The sequence below is a fragment of the Lytechinus pictus genome, unplaced genomic scaffold (assembly GCF_037042905.1).
Source record: "Lytechinus pictus isolate F3 Inbred unplaced genomic scaffold, Lp3.0 scaffold_19, whole genome shotgun sequence".
NCBI classification, from domain to species: Eukaryota; Metazoa; Echinodermata; class Echinoidea; order Temnopleuroida; family Toxopneustidae; genus Lytechinus; species Lytechinus pictus.
Genome location: NW_026974140.1, coordinates 15,690,518 through 15,711,325, shown reverse-complemented (window position 1 = coordinate 15,711,325; position 20,808 = coordinate 15,690,518). Strand labels below are relative to the sequence as shown.

Sequence of the window (20,808 nt, the reverse complement as noted above, 5' to 3'; positions counted from 1 at the left end):
CCCATTCTTTTGGTGCCTGCTGGCCTGACATAGCAGCATGACATAATCTGGCTTCCGTTAACACATTAAGCGTATGCTTGACTTTCAAGATAATTGAAGATGATTGCTAAGCTTTGTGTTAGCGGACCCATGTTTAACCAAGGATTCTGCAGACGAATACATGATCACTGGGGGATCCAGGGGGGGGGGGGGGGGGGCACAGTCGGCCCGTGTCCCACCCCCCCCCCCCTTTTGAGAGGCACAATTAAAATTTGTAATGTAAAAATGCTGTTAAAACAGAAGTGTGCCCCCCTTTTCGAAAGTGAAGACCTTTTTTATTTATTTTTGCTTGTCAAATTTTTTGTAGACGAAATCCCCTTAATTTTTGGTTAAAACCCCTTTTTTTTGCTTGTCTAATTTTTTCCTCAGGAAAATGTGCCCCTCCCCTTTCGAAAAATCCTGGATCCGCCCCTGTACATGATCAAGACATCCATCATTCACATTCAACCATCAATATAATCAACTGAAACAAAAAACACAGAGGAATCAGACAAATGTGATCTAAAGCCTCATTTTATTTTAAGACTGCTGGACAAAAATCTCACAGACTACTACATATCTACACAAATAAAAAAAGATAGAGAAAGAGAGACAGAAAGAGAAAGACAGAGAGAGAGAGAAAGGGATTTACAACTGACTCTTTGTAATGAGACTAATATTTTTTTAGATATTAAGTAAGACTCATTAAAAAAATGTCACAATTTTCTCACACAATAGTCTACAAATATTTTCATTAAAAACTAACCAACGGTATTAGAATCTAATATACAGATACAAAAGCGGCAAGTTGATTTATTCACCAATACCTAGTGTTTTTTTAAACAGAAGTTCAATAATTGCCTTACTTCAGCAAATGACAAGTATCACATTTATCCTTTCTTACATGTTTAATGATTCATCATTGGGTACAATGAAAAAAAGAATTATTGTGAATAACTATTTTTTTTTCAAAGGTATACATGATTAAAAATGACTCGTCAGTCATTTTTACAATTACAAATGAAAATAATGAAGTTTTCTACAATAAGGAATGTGAAACGGTGATTGTCAAGAATTTAACCACTTGAATATATTAACTGATAAAGAGTATATTTAACTAACATGTGCATTATTTAGTGCAATTTATAAACATAAACTTATTTTTAAACCTGAATTATTTAAGCTCATTAAGAGATTTATCAATCATGACCAAAATTTATGATAACAAATTATACATTTTTTAATGATGCATTTTGTTTTTAATTATCATTTTAGTGTAATAAAAAAAGGCCAACATAACAAGAGTTTTTTAGTATACATTTTACAATAACTGCTAGGTGATGAGGATTGCTAATCCACAATACCTCTTATGATCATATGTATGTTAAAACACCTAACAGCAATACAAGAGAATGAACAAAACTCCATTACAATACTTGTTCTATTTATTTTCTTGAAGATCAAAATACTTGGGGCATTTTTTTTGGTACTATATTGAGATGATTGCACATCTTTTTATGCTATATTATGCAATAATGTCAAATGAAAATGCCAAAATAACTGAATTTAGAAAAGTTTTGGCAATTTACTACTGCAAAGGTATTCAACAAATATTGAGTTGAGACAGCATTGTCACAGCAAGGGCTGCTATTAGTTCAAGATTCATATAATTTGTCATCTTATATTCTAAAAATTTAAATGGACAATTTATTATACCAATCTAAATGACAAACCTGAAGTTTGAAATATAAGACATTATAATTCATTTCAACCTTTGCAGCAAATAAAAATAATAATTACGTTTCAAATACAATAAGTAAACCAACAACTTAAAATAAAAAAGTGATACAGATTAAAAAATTATCTCATCTTAAAGTTATTCAATGAATGAATTAATTTACAAACATGTTTAACAAACAATGACATTGATTGATCTACGATAATGTAAACAGCACATCACACTGGAGAAGTTTAAATTGGGGGAGTAACATTTACACACCAACATCAAATCACAAGATACAGCCAAGCTCATATATGAACATAGTAAACCACTAAAGTGTGCCACAGATTACAGAAAGTAACAGTAAGTTTTGCATTTCTGTATGTTTTAACAAAGAAATTACTGAGTTTTTACCACTTTGTTGACACCACTTGGCATTCAATGATAGGTAAACAGCCTTAAAACATACAAAAACAAAACCAAGTTATTTGTTTTTGCAGAGTTTCTGCAACACTTAAGTGTCAAATTGTGAATGCAACCATAAGTTTTTGGAGGACAGTACAAATTAGAGATGACCTGGAGAATGCCATATCATGTTATGTAATTTGTACAAAACTATCACTTGGAATTGAATAAAAGGTAGAAAATCATCTAGAATGGGCCATTTTGTACAAACACACACAAAGACATATTTTCATTGCTGAAAGTATATCGAAATAGTAGAAATGCTGGCATTGTCTGAAAAGTCACATCGCTATAAACACAGAATGCAATTGATTCATTGATAACTTTCATTCGGTAAAAACCCAAGTGGCATGTTAGCCTGTCCAATTAAAGATGAAATTGCAAATACTTAATAAGTGGAGCGCCTCTGGCAGTCTCACCTGCATCACGCGATTCAATATAGCAGCAGTGCTGACTTTGAAAACTACTATAAAATAATTATTCACAAAAACACCATTCATATGATACAATACTACATTCATTAACAATAAATGACATGTGACCTTGATCATGAGACCTAAGACTTATCAGTGATACTTGATTACCCCTATATCCACATTTTATACTATATGTAAAAACTTTGAAAGTTATGACAGCAATCTAATAATTACCCCCAACATGGCCAAAGTCCATTGACCTTTGACCTTGGTCATGTGACCTGAAACTTGCACAGGATGATCAGTCATACTTAATTAGTCTTATGTCCAAGTTTCATGAATCAGATCCATAAAATTTCAAAGTTATGATGGTAATTCAACAGATACCCCCAACATGGCCAAAGTTCATTGACCTTTGACCTTGGTCATGTGACCTGAAATTCACACAGGATTTTCAGAGATACTTGAATACTCTTATGTCCAAGTTTTACGAACTAGACTAATAAACTTTCAAAGTTATGATGGTAATTCAACAAATACCCCCAACTTGGCCAAAGCTCATTGACCTTAAATTACCTTTGACCTTGATCATGTGACCTGAAACTTGCACAGGATGTCCAATGATACTTGAATACTCTTATGTCCAAGTTTAATGAATCAGATCCATAAACTTTCAAAGTTATGATAGTAATTCAACAAATACCCCCAACTTGGCCAAAGTTCATTGACCCTAAATGACCTTTGACCTTGGTCATGTGACTTGAAACTCAGGCAGGATGTTCAGTAATACTTGATCAACCTTATGACCTTCGGTTAAGATTTGGTGTTGACGCCGCCGCCGCCGTCGGAAAAGCGGCGCCTATAGTCTCACTCTGCTATGCAGGTGAGACAAAAACCAACTTTAAATTGATTCATAACAAATTAACACCCATTTATCTGTAGCAACACTTAAGACTTCACATTATTATAACACATACATGTAGAGACACAGGCAAATTGTAGATGGAAATTATGTTTTCTAACAAAGAATTGGCATATTAGAGTAACAAAAGTAGTATGCAATATATGGTTCAAATTTGATCTGAATTAAAAAACTATATAATACTACCAACATAAAGCAGCCTACTTATTGTAAACATAGAAAAGCAGAGCATTCTATTCATTGAAAATTAAGCTTACTTTTGATAAATGCATAATGAGCTAAATTCAAATCAAAACTATGTCACCTATTGCTTAATTTCATTCTGACTTGTGCAGTAATGTAGAGAGAACAAAAGTTGATGAGATATTTGGTATAAAGCCCAGAGAAACAATTACAATTTACATATATACAATGAGATTTTCAATATCATGAATATCATCTCTACACTGATGAACAAAAAATAAAAAGAGTAAGAAAAAGTATTTATAATTAAAAGCAGTCGACACAGTCCTGAATACATAAAATGAAATGATAATGTGTAAATCAATAGCTTAGATATCATACAGATTTGCATTTGACTTTGATTAGGTATATATATATATACAAGAAATACAATATTCTTTGCCCAACAGTGTATGATACACTATTCAAGAAGTCCCCTGTGTTGATACATGTATGGCTGTATTAACAATTTCAAAAGAAACACGTCCTGTGTTTAGTAACAAAGGATGTTGAATGCACTGGAATCCTTAGCCAAAAGGCACAGAACTTAGGAAAAGTAATGTATTGATAAAACAAATATAAACTCTGATAAAGTTTCCATTACACCAACCACTGGTACTTCCAAGGAGAATGCTCATGTTAACCATCAGCTGTCTCATTTTCACTTTCATGAACTCATAATGTCCTTTTGTCTCTGACAGTTCATCTTGGTATCACTAGAAAACTATTTTACTCCTCATATAAAACAACAAATCTGAGTGCAAAAACAATGTAAGATAACCACTATTGTCAAAAAACATGTGGAAGATTTTCATGAATGTGCTTCATTTGAGCAAAGAATACATGTTATGTGTATCTGATATCTGGGTTTGAATGACTATCCATGAATCACAATGATTTCTTATGATCCAAATGAAACATATAAAAAACCTATTTATCTGTAATTACATGTATATTGAGTGCTGAAATCATTGAAAAAGAAATAGAATTGACCATTTTCTTAATAAAAATTTCAGAGCTAATATTATATGAAGTAGATGCAATCATGATACAGAGGAGATAGCATTGACTGGGGAGCCCATCTGCGTCAGGACTTTGTCCAACCATTGTAACGGACCATTGAGGTGAATCTCTATCCAGCATGGGGTTGAGGTGACATCCTGACGATGGTACTCGGCGCCCCATCCCTTGACGAAGCTCATACGGATGGTACACATCTTGGTGAGCTCGTAGACCATCTCGAAGCCATGGTTGACGTACTGGGAGAGGAGGGCAGCAAACTCCTGGTTGTTGAATATCTTCAGAGAGCATCCTGGAGGGATCTTGCAAACTGTGGTCGGGTGGAAGCCGTGCCGATGGTTACAGTTGCGGCTTTGGACAAAGATACTGCTATCACTCAGACATTCAGCATAGACCTCGCCTCCAACATAGTACAGATGGACACCTACATCACAAAGAAAAAAGATGGACACACAGTCAAAGTCATATCATTCTTAGTTTGTTTATAATGGTGGGTATTTCTTAATGAAAATCAAAAGATTGTATCCCTTTTACAAGGAAGTAAATACCAACTGAAATCTATTATAATTTTGGTTAAATGTGCAAGAATGATGTCTCAACTCTCTTCAACTGATTAACAGAATAAAGAAAAACTCGATTGAATCACAACAATTTTCAATAAATAAGAAAGTGATTTTCCATTTCAAAATATTGCCTTTTCCGTTTCAGAAAATCTTAAATTCCGTTTCAGCATGTCAGAAAACGGAAATTCTGTTTCCCCATAGACTTTGTGTACATGAAAGAGTGACAATTCCGTTTACACAGAAAATCAATACGCATTGAGTAGCGATGTCACAACACTCGCCCTGGTCAAAATTTGTATCTGCCACTGTACCAACAACGCAGTAGAATCCGTTCTTATCGGATCTATACAGGTACACAAAATATTTTGACAAACACATTTAACATGAATATATCCTCACGTTTCACATGATAAGCATTATTTACGGTTGAATGAAATTTTATTGATTATTTGGGGTTTTTTGGGACATCGTTTAAACAGTCAACGATTTTCACCTATCCGCCATTTTGGATTTCAAGACCGCGATATCGTGCTGTTACATCTTTGACGTAGAGGGCAGCAACACATGGCCAACACACGGCCGTGTTGTTAAAATTAAACGATGTGTATGTGAATGTTTTTTTTACGGACGATCAACCCCGCCAGCTGAGGGCAGGGGCGAGGGGTACGATCAAGTGTAATGGAGTGGAGTGCAGTCACGATGTGTGGATTGTCAGGATTGTAGCAAAGTGAAATCATGTTTTGTGGGGTTTTGTGGCCATTTAATATTCATATCTTGTTGAGATTTTAGAGTAATTTCTGTTACTGTTCTGTGTATTTTGAGGAAAAATATGTTTTTCGTGATTTTGCGTTTGAAATGCCACTTTCCGTTTCAAAAAAACATTTTCGTGAATTCCGATCATTTCCGCAATCGAAAATCACTATTCTTAAGTATGGCTTGTCTGCAAGTTCAGGTGGAGTCGAGCATTATTTTTTGTTATCTAATATAATAAAATATGTAAGACATAATGATACTAATGGTTTCCTTATTTGTAAGCGGAATATGTCGTACAGTTTTGTGACAATAAGCAAAAAATACTAATAAAGCAATCTTGTATTATCTATTATTTATAATTCTGTTTGGATAAAATTTTCAGCTTTACATTTCTATGATTACTCTTCTGTCATTAAAAATCAACTTGTTATTAGGTTGAGTTGGGCTTTGATTATTTTGTCCATAAAACAAAAATTTATTTCAACAAATTGAAGGCATGAGGTCCTTTCCTTTTTATGATATTTGAGGATCTCTCGGATAATTACCCCAAACAGGGCAATCAAACCCACCTTTTCCAATGTGTCTTCTTGTATTCTCAATAGTGGAATTGCGGTTGACATTGGAGAGAAGACCCAGACAGAAACGATCATGGTTATTAGATGGATCGGTGAAACCGTCCACGATGACGCTGGTTGTAGTAGCATGGAAGGGCTCCCCCACTCTGTTGTTGAGCTCATAGTAAGCGATAGAACACCAAGATGGGGGGTCTTGGTATGTGATTGAGGCTACATCACCACGTTCTACAGCTGTGACAAATATAAAACAAGAAATGAAAGAGTTTGAAGTAACAGTTATTAAAATCCCCTTTGTTTCAATTTCTAACTTCCTTTATGTTTCAAATACTAAATATTATTCAGAATGAGAGACTGCAGGTGAATGGGAATTGAATTCAAGTCTTAAATTCTCTATGATTAAAAGGACGACAGACCCAGACACTTTAACAACACCCTATGTTATACATTACCTTTACATAGGTTAATTCAAAGGAAAACACAACTACACACAAAAGAGGTTCAACCAGATGTATAGAGGAAAAAGAAAAAAAAAGAGAGAGGAAAAGAAGAAAAAATTGACATTCATTTTCATTAGTTCTTTGTTCTGTCATTTCCATAATATTTATTTGATCATTACCCGGACATTCACCCTCATTGAATTAAGTATACATGTACCAGTATGTTTTCAGAAGCTGACAATGATATGACATTTTCGTTGCACAATTTATGTAGAAAGTTGATCACATTGAAGAATAGAGTGCGACCCTTATTAACATGTTATGCATGTAGCATCCAGCGTCCGTGCTTGAATACAAAGGAAATATCCTGGTAACATGAGACGATCCTGCAAACATGTAGGAATCTATGAATTTCTACTGACCCCGGAGGTGAGATCTACATGGTCATTTGCCAACAGAAAAGATTAGAAGTATTTTGATATCCTTGTTTAATTTGTTTTACACAAGATCACGTCAATAGGCTCTGTCTTGTACATGTATATTCAAGTTGGGCCTACTAGTATGTTAGTTGTACCTGTGTTTTTGCCATGGAGGAAACAGACAAATTTCCCAGATGGAGCAATCAAAGATTTGTTGGAATGATATAAGTGATTCACAATATCTTCCCTTCCCTAAATGGTTTGGTAAAGAGCAGGAAGATATTCTTTCTTCATTTCAGGGATTCTCCATCCTAGATAACTCCAGGGACCAGTCAACAAAGAGAATAAACACAGTATTGACAGTCTCTAGTGTAGGGACTGTTTGACTGGTCATGTTTACCAGGAAAGTAGAACTACATGTAATGTATAATGATACCAACAATGTCATACATACCACATATCAATGTCACCGACAGTGATATTGACAATGCCATGATGCATAGCAAGAAATATGAAGGCCCTTTTCATGTAAGTTATAGATATCGGATATGCGGTTCGAAGTATTAAGTACATGTACAGTGTACAGGAAGAAATAACATTTGTGACCACAATTAAAACCAATTTAATCTGAAAGATAATAATTAGCTTTGTTTAATGCAGAAATTCATTTAATGCCATCCATCATCTTGTCATTGTGAGAGATGTTCAAACTTGGATGAGTGTTCTGCTTTATAATCATTCTCTGTTTCATCACATCACATGTCTTATTCAATTTACATCAAGGAATGTTCACTTATTGGCAAGGTAGGGGGTCCGTGGGTGAAGGGGGGGGGGGTGTGTCTGAATATTCAAAAGCTAATTGTAAAGCCATATCAATATGCAGTTGAGACATTGCTGCTCGTAAATATTCACTGCCAGACAACACCTCGTGCCAACTGCTCTGCCAATCATCCCCTCAATAACATTAACCAAGGAGGTTAGAATTGTTTTGTCTGGGGGCATGTAACCCCATTCACATGTGAAAAATACATGCCTATGTATATGGTACAATGTATAATAGCAGTAGCTCTAAATTTATGTTTGGATGTAGGCCTGAATACATGTAACTGGAAATTTTGTTTAGGTACAAGTTTGGGCTGTTTACACCTATATATATGTCCACAAAAAAATTACTTTTAGCTGACTTCAGCAGGTTGAATAATAAAGAGAATTCCCATAAAAAAACAATCTTGATAATCTGACTCTTGCTACATGTACATTCTGTATACATTTAGAATGTCAGGTTTAGCTGTTAGATGTGAAAGGGTCCTCATGTATATACTGCAGGTGCAATGTTTGGCGTGCATCCATTTCATGGGGAATAAATGTGTCAGCAATGTTTTAACAAGCCCTGTCTGGATCTCTTCATAACATGAATCATGCATTACATGTAATTATCAACCAGTGAAAATACTATCAAGAGCACCTCCTCTTCATGTATACATGCAAGATGTTGGCTACAGAACTGAGAGAAAATAAATTGGTAGATTTTAGTAAATGCATGAGGACAATTCTATAAAAAAAAAACAAGATCTTCCTAAAGCAGGTTTTAGGGGGGAAATGGAACTCAGTTTTATATTTTACTTGCTAAAAAATGTGTTCAGTTCAATCAAAGCAATACTTGGATTAAGATCTCTTTAAGATGTAAAAGTTTTATATTGGAAACAGTTGAATAATGGAAAAAGAACGTTATACAAATTTATAAACAACTGACTACAGAAACGTAACCCTATAATCACACCACAAATATGCTCTTAAATAGTCTTGTGAAAATATCCATATGTCATTTGTTAACATTTTTTTTTCTTTCACCATACTTCCTTATCAAAATGCATGTTCTTTCTAAAGTTTAGTTATTAATCTCATTAAGGTATATTGTAAATTGTACCTCTGAAATTAAATTGTTCGAAGATCTCTCCTGATTTTGTAGTGTTGTCCAAGATGCAATGTTGTTGCAAAGGTTACTACTAGTCTTGAGTTCAGGAAGTCAATAGATACTTTAGCGGAATATGACTGTCTGACACTCTTCCTTCAGACATAACATCTTGACTTTCATAGTACATGATAATTGATTGACACATCATTCTCAACACCTTTCACAATTACCATCATTAGCACCCTGTTTTACACCTTTTTAAACACCTAACATAATCATTTAACACCTTTACTGTTACATACATGTACCATCTTACCTGTCTATTAACACCTTAAAAAACTCATTTAAGACAAAATCAGGGATTTTGCTATAGACTGTATTTAATTGCCCCTAATAACAAAAGTTCTTTTCCATCTACCTATGTATAAGTCTCACCTTAAAAAGAAACACCTACAGATAAGAGAATGAGTTGTGATTTCCTAGAATATGTATGTAATACATGTTTCATTGTGCTCTACCGATATGTAAAATAAATGTGAGGGATAATCAAAGCTGATATCAGAGTAAAGAATATACCTGTAATTTTAGAACACAGCTTCTTTTATTTGTAATGCTGGAAGATAAGATCTGATGAATTTTCTCTGAAAAAAGAAAGAAGCTTGGAAGCCATGCAGGTTAGAGAATTTCACTTTGCTTATTTCCGGCAAAACACAAAGAATTGTTTATATTCATTATACAGCTGTACTTAGTTTCAATTGCCACTAGTCCTTGATCAACTGTCAAGTGCCCCATCCTTCCTCTACTCATCAGAATTGTAAGTACTAGTCTACAAAACTAAAATTCCTCTACTTATTTTTAAAAAGTATTACGAGATGGCTAATCCTACTACTTCCTAATTGCACAGATTGCACGAACTTGAGTTGAAAGAAAAAAAGAAGCTGTTACAAATCCAAAATATGCATGCACATGTACTCCCGGAAAATATTAATTAGTTTCTCTTTTATGAAGCTGAGTCAGAGAGATGGTATAACCTAAATATATCTATGAAATAAATATACAGACAATGGGCTTTGTATTGTTTGTGATTTCCTTTCAGCAGTTTATTAATGGCTTTTGTTATTCAAATTCCTTTCTGGAATCATTTGTCTTTGTCTCTGAAATGAAATCATGAATAATATAAACGTGTTTAAATACAATATACACACTGTTAACTTCAAGACTAAAATATCAAGTGATAATTAAAATCATTTTACAGATCAAGGAAAAGACAACAAAATTTTGAGTAAAAATTACATGGTAATAAAAATATCAAGTACATGTAGCATGTATCTGTACATTGAATATACATTATTTTAAAATCTTTTAGTGTTTAGAAAGTAAAATTCATTTCAGAATCAAATATGTTTGCAAGTAATTTAGGATCTTTAATGCAATCACTAACTAAATATTGAGTACTATCAGTATTTTCTGACCCTGCACTATAAAATTACCTATTAATTTGCCTGTTATTAGGAGTGGGCTATACATGGGTCAAAAATACTTTTTTTGTAATTTCAATATGACAACAGTTTTTTTTTATTCCTTGTAATGTATCTCAACATGAAATGACAATATTTTTTGTCTCAGGTCCGAGAAAAAAGTGTGCCGGGCCAAAATCCAAAATGGCCGCCAAAACCCCCCAAAATCACTGTTTTGGCCACAACTTTTTTATATGGTGGTCAATTTCTCTGGTTTTGGTGTTTATTCATATGTTTTGGGGGGCAGGCAATTTGTTTTTCCTATAATAAGTATTTTTAAACCATTATTTGTAGAGTTAAAAGGTAATTATACCTAAATTTTCCCATTTTTGTAGCCTTTTTTCAGCCAAACAGTAGGTTTTATCATCCTGGGGTTCTGGGATATTAGATGGTACGAGGTCAACAATAGCAAGCAGCTTCATATAGCTATATTGCTTTTATTCCTCCACTTTGGGTTTTACGGATATTTGTGAAATATATCTTATTAAATAAAAAAATGTCAATTATCCATTGGGGCTATACAGTATACATATATGTACAATGTACTGTACATACATACTGCACTGCATAAATGCATTGGCCACCATGACAGATAACAAGGCTTGTATAAACTATAGTGTCATAGAAATGAGCTCTCAGGTTTAGAATTAGATGCCTCAGAAATTGAAGATATGTTTTGTCTCAGAAATTGAGGACATGTTTTGTCAAATATGCTAATTCAGGGGGCGGAGAGAGGTAATTTACACTGTAGCTATTCTGGGCCCCGTTGCATAAAAATTTACCATTATGTTAACTTAACTTAATGGTAACTTGCATGCAATCCTTTATTCTGATTGGCTGTTGATCAGCGTTACCATGATACTAGTAGTTACCTGACCCCATAAACATAGGCCAGTTTAAATAGACACCAGAACCAGGTTTAAAAAAGCCTCCAAATGAAGTTATGGCTAAAAATGTGATGTACGTATATATACACATGTATGTGATATTTACATGTAAGTGTAATTTACGTTGCTGGTTTCACCATGTACATCAGCTGACAAGGAATCAAATTCACTATCTAATTCTAAACCTTTGAAGCTCATTTCTATGACACTATAGTTTATATACAGGCCTTGTCATATGCCATGGTGGTCAATGCATGGATATATGCAGTGTAGTATGTACAGTGCATTGTACACCGTATAGCCCCTATGGATAAATTACATTTTCTTTTATTTGATAAGATATATTTCACAAATATCCGTAAAGCCCAAAGTGGAGGAATAAAAGCAATATAGCTACATGAAGCTGCTTGCTATTGTTGACCTCGTACCATCTAATATACCAGCACCCCAGGATGATAAAACCAACTTTTTGGCTGAAAAAGGGCTACAAAAATGGGAATATTTAGGTATAATTACCTTTTAACTCTACAAATAATGGTTTCAAAGTACTAATTATAGGAAAAACAAATTGCCTGCCCCCCCCCAAAAACATATGAATAGACACCAAAACCAGAGAAAATGACCACCAAATAAAAAAGTTGTGGCCAAAACTGTGATTTTGGGGGGTTTTGGCGGCCATTTTGGATTTTGGCCCGGCACACTTTTTTCTCGGACCCGAGACAAAAAATATTGTCATTTCATGTTGAGATAAGGTAAAAGGAACACAAAAAAACTGTTCCCACAGTAAAACCAAAAATCACCCATTTATAGCCCACTCCTACTGTTATGTACCTAAAAATGCAGAAAATAATGATTTTGCAGTAAAGAGAGGGTAAATGAACAATCTTTAACCAATATCACCTGTTTGTATTGAAATAAAATGGCGCCTTGAGGCCATGCATGAACACCTAAAGTGTGGGTTTGTTGTATGACTCATTGCTATAATATAGAGACACAGAGAGAATCACAAACACCTAAAATAATACTAAGGTGACCATGAACTTTAGATTGGAATAGATGGAGAATCAATACACTCATGCACACACACATACAAAAACATGATTTATAACAGGATTCTAATCTCTCTAGGATATGAATTCAGAAGGCAAAGTTATTTACCGGTAAATGTATATTTCAGTTCATTATGGAAAGGATTATAATCCTTTAATGTCTTTATAGTGTTAAAAAAATAGCAAACCATATTTGAATCAAAATCATAAAGTACATAAACATTAACAAATGCCCTATCCATTTTTATTATGTACCTTACAATACCTTTTTTTGCTAAATTACATTGTATATACCGGTAATCATACAGTATAACTTGTTTACATGTGAAAGTTGATGGTAAACAGATCTATTGATCAATATATTTCTCAGAAATTTTACAAAGGTCTATAAAATTATAAGGAATATATCTATATGCCTTCCTAGATTTATGCTATTTTATGGGACTGTGTGATATAAAACTGGCCATATATTTTATTCTGAATTAGAGATATGTCAAGCACAATGAAATGTATCCAGTCCTCAGTTAAAATTTAGTATCCTCTATCGCAATTCAATACCTGAGGTAAATCATAGGCATTTGATACTCCATGGCCTCATAAACAAGATCTTTATTACAACTCAAAATGTTTCACCATGGTCAAGTTATATATAAAATAATAATAATAATAATAAAAAAACTTTTGGCCTCAAAGTGCAATTAAAATCCTTTTCAAAAGTTATATTTTGTTTTATATCAGACACAGAAACGTTGGACTGGGGTGTGTGTGAACTGGTCTGGGAAAGGTTACAGGCTGGCTGTGCTGAAGGAACATTCTGTTTGAACATATGCTTCAATCTTTATAGACTCATATATGCTTTTCACACTGCATTCCCTTAACCCCATATTATCCTTTACCCCGGACTATCCTTAACCCCAAACTATCTTTTTTTCGATTCACACTTTCTTTCTTAACCCCATACTATATGCTTAGCCTGGGTTAACGCCTTAACCCTGGACTATCACACAGCTCATGAATATTGATGATTTTACCATACAGAGCTTGATTAACATGCAATTTTGACTTCTGTGATTGGCTAATGCTTAGCTCCACTTTTCCTTAGCCCTGTTTCATTTCACACTCTCTTAGCACCGCAATTGTGGTGCTAGCACCACAATAAGCCGGATAACCCTGCTTTTTTGCAGGGCCAGATAGTACAGTACTATTTACTGTGCTAGCCCACTTTGCTAAAACGTAGTGTGAAAACAAAGTGGGCTAAGCTTAACCCCGGGAAATTGGTGGGGCTAACCCCCCCTTAGCCCCACCAATTTCCCGGGGTTAAGGAAAAAAAAGTGCAGTGTGAAAAGCATATCAGACTGTTTGCTTGCTATGTACTCACAGTAAGGTATTCCAAGAATGCACAAAGGAAACTTGAAATTATTAAAGGAAGGTGAGCCAAGTCTTCAAGGTGTGGTTCACCATGTTACATTACAAATAATAAAGCAAGGTATAACAAATGAAGAGAAATAGTTTCATTTTCAACTTAAGTTGTGTTACATCTAGAACTATTGTTTCCCCTCATTTTCACACTGCCAATATGAAATGGTTCTGTCAAAGAACTGGTATGTGATGGGAGAAATCTCCCAACTATATCATGCAGTGCATGAAATGAATCAGTAGCTCATTGACTTCAACCTTATGCCTTTAAACTGGATTTTCAATTTTTTGTTTAAGGTGTTTTGCTCTATTTCTTTAGTTTTCAAATCACATAAAATACTATTGAATTATAGATTTATCAAATAAAGATGTATGATAATAAAATCATACTGTACATAATAGCTTATTAGTTATATAATGGCCCTTACCTTGTTTTCTTCATCATGAATAGATACTTGTAATTGAATGTATGTCCTGCCATCTCTAAACAAGAGAGAATATCAAGTACTTCCTTTGCTGGCTGAATCAACAGCATCCTTGTCTCTTATACCTAGTAGAATCTCTATCTACTTACACGCACACCCACAAGTGGGACTATCGTATTTTGACAAAAATCACATACAGGTAGTGGTGTGTTGACAGAGGATTTCCCGTCCTTCCGTCAAAGAGTTTATTTTGTGCATCCTGTAGTGACACCCTAATGACCTCTACCCACCTTGCTCAGAGTATCAATACACCAACCTGGCTTCTACATAAACATCTTCTTCTATCTCATCATTAAAAGCAACAAGTGCGACGATGAAACAAAGTCTGGAATTAAATAACCAAATTCCCTTCAAAAACCAATTATAACAAATAAAAAAAAAATCAAAAAAAAAATCAGAGTTCATGACCATCCATGACTTCTGCACAAAATATCTTTCTATTTCAAATTATAAGCAACAAGTATAACAAGGAAAAGTAAAATATGGAATGAAATAACCAAATATCCTTCAAAATGTTTTTTTTTTAATCTGAAAAACACTGACAAATTTTTCAGAGTTTTCATACCTTGGTTAAAAGGTACAATCAGCATGGGTAGATAATGTAAACCAGCTGAAACTATTTTATATCATTTTTTTTTCAAACAATAGAATAAGATGTCTTATGGTTGATTAATAGGCTCAGGAGAAAGTGTAATCAGTTTTTCACCAAGTAAATAAATCAAGACTTTATGGCTTGTAATCTGCACAATCTAAAATGCAGTAAATATTGCATTGTAGACTTGTCCACACATGACCTATAACGTGTGATGGGGAAAAACATGTCTCTTAAAGAAGTGAAAAACATTTGCCAAGTTGGGATTTTCCCCAATATACAGCTGTTTTCAAGACCTACACAGAAAACAATATACAGCTGCTCTGGTAAGAAATTAGATTAAAAACAAAGGAAGACAGAAGAGAAAACAGAAAAAAAGAAAATGTAGCACACATAGCAGAGAAGGTGTAGGTTAAAAATCCAAAGTCTATTTCTGAAAAGATCACTGACCTAATCCATATTTAAAATATGCCTCATTGGCTTACTAACATATGCACTTTTTGAAGGGCAACATGATAGGACATTACTCTATACTTGGCACGCAGTCTTAAATATAATGCGCCCAAGAACCTCCCTGCTAGTCAACCTATTCTATTTTCACCGGACTTTCTCCTCAGCATTTGACCACAGGCATTAGCTACACTTCAAACATTACATAGCTATCTTCTAAAACTTTCAATTAAAGACCTCTGACCTTTGGCTTCATGACTTCCTAACTTATCAGATCAGTACTTGCCTCTTGTACATGAGTCAAATTTGATCAATTCCTAAAATGATTGTTTGGTTACTGTATATTGAGAATAAGATGTTTTCATGCATGTTGTGAGCACTAAATATCAACAGATCACCACCACTCACATGGTTCTTAAGTTATTGTGAGAACCTGATATTTTCAGAAAACCTAATAGACCCCTGGAATCAAAATTACAAACACCCCAATGCCCCTGTAATATGATACATGCACTAATTTTGATATTGGTTCCTCATACGGTTCTTAAATTTTACTTATAGTAAAAACAGCACTAACATATCCAGCATCAACTATGACAAAGAAATGTATAGGCCCATGCACAAGCATAATATGAAATGCACATAATATACCTCTGTGACCTTTGGAATTTGACCTTGATATCCCCAAACAGATAGGTATACAGGTATTTGATCCCTCAAACAATTTTTACATTATCAGGAGAACTACAAGATGGAAATTTGAACAACTCAAAAACATTGTGCATCCAGCAACCATCTCTGAGAGGCAGACACACAAAAAAGTTGACTGGACTAACATGATAAAGCAAAGTCTCCTAGATGGTTCTTTAGCCCATCTAAGTTGAACAACAATTTCCATTCACAGACGAGCTATTGAAATGTCTCAAATTGAACTTGAAACTGTCCTTAGCTGAAATGTTATTGAGATAAGATATTTACCAATGATTTGATTTGGTTGCACACATGATGGTGGATTGGTATCCATAGGAGTTGAGCTGTTGTCATTCTGGTTTGGTCCTCCTTCATCAGGTGGCCTGTATGCAGGAGGGGGTGTGTCAGCTGTAACATAAATAACAATTTACAACAAATAATGCTTTAGATATGGGAATGTTCAGGTCAATTTCTAATAAAGAAATATTGAGTTTGTACAGAGAGTGGTAAATTGCCAATTCGTGTACTGCCAACTCGTCCATTCACCACAAGGTCTACTTTCATTTTAATAGTCTAATGCCATTCCGTCCATCAACATTTTGTCTGACAACCATTTGGTCCAATGGACATCTAATCACCATTTCATCTCTGACCATTTCGTTTCATAACCAGTTGTTCTAATATCCATTTTGTTTTCATTCATTTTGCACAATTAACACTTAGTCCAATTAGACCAAATGGTATATGGACTAAATGGCTATTGCATCAACTGGTTATTAGACGAAATAGTGAGTGGAAAAAATTGGCAATTAGACCATATGGATAGTGGACGAACTGATAATAAACCAAATGATAGACGAGTTGGCAATTGGACGAATTGGCATTAGACGAATTGAAAATAAACCCAGCAAGTAGCTCATTTTGTCACTTTCTAAACTATTTTGTGCTTCATCAAAATGTATGATGGTAGTCACACATGTACAACAGAACACAATGTAAAGTACATAAATATATCAATTCATTTATCAATTATCTCGATTTCTAGCCTAGCCAGTCAATTATAGAGGCAAAGCGTGATCGGATTTCTCAGAAAATTAAAGGGGCAGTATTTGTTCATTAACTCTATTTGGAAGGACATACCAACGACAGTAACATGGCCTTTCAGTACTTACAAAGAACATCTCAACCCGTGACTGAGACTCGCTCATTAGATTAATGCCCCGTTGATCTCGTTATTTTCATAAGGGTCTTTGCATTATCGTGTAATCCTTTACATTCCCATTCTCAAGTGAGAGAGAAGGATTTGAAATTTGCTCATTATCGACACAGAGCCGGGGACTAGCAGCCACTGTAGGTGTCGTATCACTCATTCCTTAGAGTGGATTTCATGTGACCTAAGACAGGATTTACGGTTGTTTTAATTTAATGTGACGGTAATTAAGGTACTCTTCTTGAAAGATACATCTGGTTCATATAAGGAGATACTAGATATGGAATGTGAGATATGATATATGCACCTCAATACAATAATAGCAATTAAAATGTCATTCAATACAACATGCACTTGTTTAAGTTGAATACTTCTCATTGCACAAATAATTAGCCATCGCTCGTTCCTAACCAACTACAATGTATGTATAATTTTCTACAATATACTAAATAGGCAAGTATGCATCAAACTGGCATACAGGAAAGAATGAATTTTTTTATCTTGAATTGAATTTTCATTCTTATTATCAGAAAAAAACTAGAGTAGATATAGCAAGCAATAATTTAATGACAAAGTCAAGCGTGCAAGGAGGTATTAATGTAATAGCGTTACTCAAAAAAAAATGTCACCCAAAAGGAATGACATGATCATTTTGTGTATTTATCAGCAATTACATGTATCCATTTTCTCCCAGAATCATCTGAAATATAATCTTTCTAGTTGAATTTTGTGTGTCTTCACCAACATAGTTTGACCACTCTTCAACCGACTCTGTTCATATGTCAAAATTTTGAGGACTTTTCTGGTTGGTGCTGTTTCATAAAAGATATAGGGGAACCCTGTTGCACTATAGCCTCATTTGCCTTGCATTCCAATACATACCAGGTACGTGTAACCCATAAGGGCTATTAGGGTTGGAGCTGGCAGGGGAAGGCTGTGGAGCCCCATGGGGTGATCCAGGGTGAGTTGATGGTGGAGGAGAGTTCTGCTGCTGAAAGCTCTGAGGATACGTAGCATTGTGTGGGTATGCTGGATTACTTGAGTGAGCTGGATTACTTGGGTGACCTGGGTATGCTGGATTATTTGAGTGATCTCGGTATGGCAGCAGACTGTGTGAAGGTATAGACTCACTGTGACGTGGTACAAGCACTGGAGGAAGAACTGAAAAAATAACAAACAAAACAAAATATGGTAAAGAATGCATATACTTTCATACACAAAACACAATATCCTGATGAAGAAGACAAAACAGGAATTAAATGACACCATTCACACAATTGTACAGTACGAAACTCTTACTTTCAAAACAAGAAGCAACTCAAACGGACATTTGCTTGGAATAAAGAAGGAAATCTTTAGCCATGAAATTACAAACAAAAACAACTACATGTACAATCTAAATGACAAAACTGTACCAATAGGCTTCCAATACATGTACATCGTGTTCCATGTTACTGGACTAAAGACAGAAGATGAGACAATTTTTCACATAATATGATTTCATTATGGACATTTCTAAAGCAGCATCCCAACCCTGCATGATTGTGAAAGTGAAACTGAAAATATACACGGGGGCTCAAGGTAATTTTGCCTCCAAATGATCAAAAGAGCCCTGGAATATCCCCATTCACTACAAAGTTAAAGCATCCAATGTTACAGATATCAGGGAAGATTGTGAAAAGTAGCTCCCCCATTTTTGTTATGCCAAAAGTGAACAGTTACAGGCTTTAGATACATCTTGTATAATGATTCATATCCAGGTGTGAACCATAACAAGAGTGTCACTCATACTGCTCTCTTCATTTTTCACCGGCGAACTTCTCCGCCTCGCATTCCTCACTTCCCCGGCGAAGAAAGAAATGTACCCTTTCGCACTGACATTTCTTCCCCGGCGAAAGTCAACGGGCGATTGCAGAACAAAACAAAAGAAAATTGTAAACATTACTTCTTACCTATTACAAAAAGGTATCAAAAAATTAATTACAACATATTTTGGAAGTATTACGAGAAAAAAAAAACAATATCACCTTTTTAAAAATATTTTAGCGCATTTTATACATGTAAAAAGTGCTTTTTGATTAATATTGTTAGTAAAAAATATATTTTCGAGGGTATCTACTTGGCCATATTCAGCTGAGCTTGCAACTTATCGCGCGTGGAATCTCGGTAAAGGGGACTTCGGGGGAGAAAAAAAAAGACCTCTGACGTCATTAAAGAAGAGAAGTTCTCCGGTTTGCTTTTCACCGGCGAACTTCACTGGTGATGTTCTCCTGTGTACCTTTCATACTGGACATTTTCCCCTTCGCTGGCGAACTTCGCCGGTGAAGTTCGCCGGTGAAAAGCGCAATATGAAAGGGGTATAAGGTGAGCACATAATACGCACACCTGTAACACGGATAATGGAGTTATTGGTCAAGCAAGCAAGAAAAGTGAGCCTAGGTTAAGTTAAACTTAAGTTATCGCATTTAAAAGGACTACAGAAGGGTATTAAGATGAAAACATGTCACTGTGACCTTGACCTTTTGACCTCAAAATCAAAAGGCTTCCTGGGATCCATGCTAGTATCATACATGCCAAGTAACATGTATATGAGCCTAGGTTAAGTTAAATTGAAGTTATCGCGTATACAAGGAAAAGTTAACGGATGGACGGACACCGAGCATAATACCATAATACATGTACGTCCCGGGCGTATAAAAAACAAAATACGGCAAAAAGTAAAATATGATATACAGTGCTCTCTGCATCCAGAAATAAACTATACAGGACTGGATCAATGGTGATTCACAACCAGGTCAGTTTTCCTCACTCTTGTCAGCTCCGTCAAGTTGTTATTCTGACAGTTACCATAGTAACAGACAAGAGCTTCTAAGCCAATCATAACCAAGTATTTCACTTAAATTGTCAGAGCTGAAAACTGAAGTGACTAAAATCATTATAAAGCAGAAGTTTTGTGGATCCCAATTAGCAGTGTCATGGTTATTTCAGGACTGAAGCGTCGACATGATGATTCACTACCAGGTGCCATAACCACAGCACCAGGGTACCTATAAACCACACCAATGTT

The 20,808-nt window shown here is 34.9% G+C and overlaps 1 protein-coding gene across 2 annotated transcripts; it reads right to left on the bottom strand.

Moving 5' to 3' along the window:
* Nucleotides 1-534: 534 nt before the first annotated feature.
* On the bottom strand, nucleotides 535-20,012 carry LOC129260814 (mothers against decapentaplegic homolog 5-like). 2 transcript variants are annotated; one of them, XR_010296726.1, is made up of 5 exons: nucleotides 18,624-20,012; nucleotides 16,820-16,939; nucleotides 6,669-6,905; nucleotides 2,931-5,207; nucleotides 535-2,778 (listed from the first exon to the last, which is right to left on the bottom strand). XR_010296726.1 is itself a non-coding variant. In XM_054898789.2 (4 exons), exons 1-4 carry the CDS (start codon nucleotides 18,943-18,945, stop codon nucleotides 4,807-4,809), a joined length of 1,080 nt encoding a protein of 359 aa, XP_054754764.2. In that variant the 5' UTR covers nucleotides 18,946-20,012; the 3' UTR covers nucleotides 535-4,806. The 2 variants fall into 2 exon arrangements, 1 of the variants encoding a protein (XP_054754764.2); XM_054898789.2 differs by having other exon boundaries at nucleotides 535-5,207.
* Between the last annotated feature and the right edge of the window lie 796 nt (nucleotides 20,013-20,808).

Coding starts and splice junctions, on each gene's coding strand:
- LOC129260814 (XM_054898789.2), bottom strand. CDS start 18,945: ATGCATTCTTTACCATATTTTGTTTTGTTTGTTATTTTTTCAGTTCTT. Junction 6,906..16,819: donor GCAACCAAATCAAATCATTG/GTAAATATCTTA, acceptor TATTTGTCACAG/CTGTAGAACGTGGTGATGTA. Junction 5,208..6,668: donor AAGAAGACACATTGGAAAAG/GTGGGTTTGATT, acceptor TTTGTGATGTAG/GTGTCCATCTGTACTATGTT.